This window comes from Myotis davidii, unplaced genomic scaffold, assembly GCF_000327345.1.
Source record: "Myotis davidii unplaced genomic scaffold, ASM32734v1 scaffold4, whole genome shotgun sequence".
Taxonomy (NCBI): Eukaryota; Metazoa; Chordata; class Mammalia; order Chiroptera; family Vespertilionidae; genus Myotis; species Myotis davidii.
The window spans coordinates 383,128-387,180 of record NW_006294707.1 but is presented as its reverse complement, the minus strand read 5'-3'; the positions used below and the strand labels follow the sequence as shown (position 1 = coordinate 387,180).

The following is a 4,053-nucleotide window of genomic DNA, read 5'->3' as shown; positions in this document are numbered from 1 at the left end:
GCTGGGGGCCCCAGGGCAGCTGGGCTGGGGGCCCGTGCGGGGCTGGCCCTCCCCTCAGGCTCTCGGCCCTCAACGCTGGCCCTCTCCCCTGCGGCCGGGGTCTGCCTGCCGTCACGGTCTCCACCCTTCCCCAGGTCAACTCTGTGAACTGCAACACCAGCTGGAAGATCAACCTGTTCATGCAGTTCCGCGACCACCTGGATGAGGGGGTGAAAGGGGTAAGGACGGGGCCCCCACTGCTGCCCCACAGGTCCTTTCCCGCCCTCACCGGCTCCGCCTGTCCCCACAGGTGGTCGTGGGGGACAAGGTGATCCTCAATCCCGTCAACGCGGGGCAGCCCCTGCATGCCAGCAATTACGAGCTCAGCGACAATGCCGGCTGCAAGGAGGTGAGTGGCATGGGGGGCCGGCCGCTCAGGGAGGGGTGACCCCTCCCCCAAGTTTAAATATGAAAGGATTTGAGAAGAGGCGCAGCTGTGGTCGTGTGCTTTGCCATATTATATCAGGAAGATGAAAATGAAACAAATGACAAATAATGGTCCTGGCAAGCCCACAGAGCCTGGGAGGAATTTGGATGTCAGGGAGAGCCACTAGCTTTAGAAAGCCAACATCTGTTCTCAGATGGCCAGCAAGTCACACACATACCCACATAATGTTATGCTTAGAGACGCCACAGCAAATGGGCTGCTCTCCTTCCCAACAAACACAGATGCCCATCAAAGCCTTTCTCACGTGCCCCCTGCTGGGGCTCTGCAGCCCCTCCAGCCCCCCTCCACCCCACAGAGGCCTGGCCCCCTGCCCATCTACACCTCCCCTTCTCATCTCTGGCCTCACAACCCCTCTCCACTTTCCAAGTCCTGGCTGGCCTCAGTTTGCTCTCTTGCTAAGGGGGTGTCAGTAGCTGGGGGTCCATGTCCCCCACATTGGGGTGGGCCAGATCCTTTGAGCCTCTGTCCCGTCCCCCATGCCTGCTCCGTGGATCTGGGCCAGGACCCTGCCCCCTGCCCCCAGCTGTGGTTCTAGACCAGCTGGTGGGCCCTAGGACATCAGGGGTTGACAGGCCGGGAAAAGACGGGCCTTGGTGGGGGGCAATGGACGGGAAAGACTTTGGGAGGGACCAGAGCAGAGGGTGGAGGAGGTGGGGAGGCCGTTGGAGAAACCCTGACACCCAGACGCGGGGAGGAAGGAGGAGGGTTCAGAGGCTCCTCGGGCTGCGGGGCACAGAGCAGCCTCCTGGGTGCAGGCAGTGTGTGGAGGGCAGAGTTAGGGGTAGCAGCGAGGGTGGGGCTCCCCGCCGGGGGAATCAGCCAGTACACCTGGCCGTGATACCCGTTAAAGAGACAGGTGACAGGCCCTCGAGCGGCTACATCAGGAGGCCCCCTGTGTTTGCTGCACGTGGCCCTGCTCAGAAGCCTGTGATGATCCCTTTGCTCCCTCCGTCAGCCAGACTGCTCTGTCAGACCTTCCTGCCCCCTCAGGCTGCCGCATCCTCCTCCTCCCTCCCATCTCCCAGGCTGTTTCCCATCTACCCTTGCTCTGTGCCTTTCCCTCAAAACCTGCACGTCATCCACACATCAATCAAAGCTCAGCCCATGTGCCACCTCCTCCCAGAAGCCTTCCCTGATTACACATGCCAGCTTCCCATCTATGTAACGCTTAGAAAAGGACACTCACTGGGCTGACCCCCGAGGTGCTGCCCGAGTGGTGGGGTGAGCCTGCCGTGACTCATGGCTCCGATGTCAGACTCCAGGCGACTCAGAAGTGAGACCTGAGCTAACAGAGCCGCCCGTGTTTGCTGTCGCCCTGCACTGCCTGGATACAGAAGCCACCGGGTTCTGCCATAGTAACGGGGCCAGTCTGTGTGTATCCCTTCATTCCTTCATTCGCCCGCTCAGGCGTTCACTCCGCAGATGTTGTGAGAACTTGTGTCCAGCGCAGTGTAGGGGCGGATATGCCATCAGTGATAACGGGAGCGGCAGGCCCGCGGGGGAGTGAGGTGGAGAGGTGAGGGCCTGGGTTCATGCCCCATCTGTCACTGGCTACGTGACGGACAGGCATGCACTGCCTCTGTGCCTGAGTGTCTGCGCCTGTAGAGCGGGGTAATGTGCGCCGGAGGGCTAGGGCGAGGAGTGGTGCGAAGGTCATGGAAAGGGCTCACACAGCAGCTGGCACGTGGTAAGAGTGGGGTGGTACCTCGCCATACAAACTAGAATCCACACGTTCTGCAAGGAGGTCACGGCGTTCCCATTTTATAGAAGAGGAAAGTGAGGCCAGAGATGTTAGGGACTGACCCAGGTCACACGGCTCGTAAAGCGGAGCCAGGAGCCAAACTTGGTCTCAGTGTGCAAAGCTGTGGTGATGAACAGGCCCTGTCCCTGCACCGCAGCCACTCAGCCAGCAGGGAGCGGAGGGATGGGCGCGAGGCCCCGAGAGCTGGGCGGGGAGGGCAGGGAGAGATGCCGCCAGGCGGGCCTCCCCTCCTGCCTTCATGGAGGGGAGACTCAGGTTGGCCCGTGGAGGCCAGGGGTACTGACGGGAGGCGCGATCCAGGGCAGGTGTGAACACGGAAGGCTGGGTGGGCGCTGGGCAGGAGCGTCTGGGTGATGGATAAGTGGAGTTTCATCACATTATTATGTGAAATTTTCTGTCATAATCGATTTAAAAGAAATATTCCAGAGACTATCGTGTTCCAATCCAATAATGACAGGGAGAATTCGCACCCTCCTGAGCCCACCCCCCGCCTGCAGGGGGACGTGGTGCGGCTGTTCCACGCGGAGCAGGAGAAGTTCCTGACGTGCGACGAGTACAAGGGCAAGCTGCAGGTGTTCCTGCGCACCACGCTGCGCCAGTCCGCCACCTCGGCCACCAGCTCCAACGCCCTCTGGGAGGTGGAGGTCAGAGCCCTGCCCCCGGTGCCCAGGCCCAGCCCTTCTCCAGCTCCAGCTCCACCCTCCCTCTTCCTCCATCACTGGGGGGGACGGGAAGGTGGTCCCTGCCCCTCCTCTGAGCCCCTACACGGCCAAGGGGCCAGGACAGACCCAGGAGCCCCTGCCCAGAGCTCCGCAGGCCTCCAGTGCCCTGCCTGTCCCTGCCTCCCCGGAGCACCCCCTGCGGGTAGCTCACCCGCCTTACCCTGCGCCCCCAGGTGGTCCACCACGACCCCTGCCGTGGAGGCGCTGGCCACTGGAACGGCCTGTACCGCTTCAAGCACCTGGCCACGGGCAACTACCTGGCTGCCGAGGTGAGTGGGGGCAGCGGCATCTGGGAGCCCAGGCTGTGCTCGCGGGCACACACTGTGGGCCTGGTGCACGCCACACGCAGACACGTGTCTGGACGCTGCTTCTCTGCACTCAGGCGCTTATTATCTAGGAACTGCGTGACTGTAAATGGGCCTATAAGAATGACTGCCCTGTCCGGTGCCAGGAGCTGTTCTAGGCTCTGGGCTACCATAGGGAGCGAACTTCCCAGCATCCGCGTCTGTCCGTGTTGCACAGGCTTGTGTGGACTGGGCATTGTGCATGTGAATTTGCGTGTGCGTGTGCGTGTGCGTGTGTATGTGTGTGCGTGTTCATCGTGGGGGCTCCGGAGGGGCCGTGGAGGGCAGGCCTGGGGGCTCCCATTGGCGGCTTCCCCAGGAGTCACATGGGTTTCGGGGCTGAGGTGGGCACCCCTGGGGGACAATATGAACTTTGTCTCGGGGTGTGTGTGTGTGGGGGGGTGTCACGTGGTATAGGGTGTGTCTAAGAGCTCCCCGACTTGTTTCTCTTTCTAGGAGAACCCCAGCTATAAGGGTGATGCCTCTGACCCCAAGGCAGCAGGAGCGGTGAGGACGGACGCAGGGCTCTGGGCTGGGGGGAGAGTGGTGTACATCGCCCTGGGGGTGCACAAAGCCCTCTAATTCTTCCACTTCAGTGGTCTGAATCCCACTAATAAACAATCAGGACTTTAGACTCCCTTAATAATGGAGAGAGATTCAAACGAAGATGTTTTGCCAGTCTCTGCAAATTCCTGGAGGTGCTGCCTGTGGAACAGGCCGGCAAAATTATGGATTTAA

General features: G+C 61.1%; 1 protein-coding gene across 1 annotated transcript in view; it reads left to right on the top strand.

The window, feature by feature from the left end:
• ITPR3 (inositol 1,4,5-trisphosphate receptor type 3) overlaps window positions 1-4,053 on the top strand; it is a 120,267-nt gene that overhangs the window by 15,010 nt on the left and 101,204 nt on the right. Inside the window, 6 exon segments of the mRNA XM_015567459.1 lie at window positions 135-218; window positions 290-423; window positions 1,513-1,648; window positions 2,747-2,893; window positions 3,145-3,240; window positions 3,772-3,822. Of these exon segments, the coding sequence (XP_015422945.1) occupies window positions 135-218; window positions 290-423; window positions 1,513-1,648; window positions 2,747-2,893; window positions 3,145-3,240; window positions 3,772-3,822 (648 nt within the window).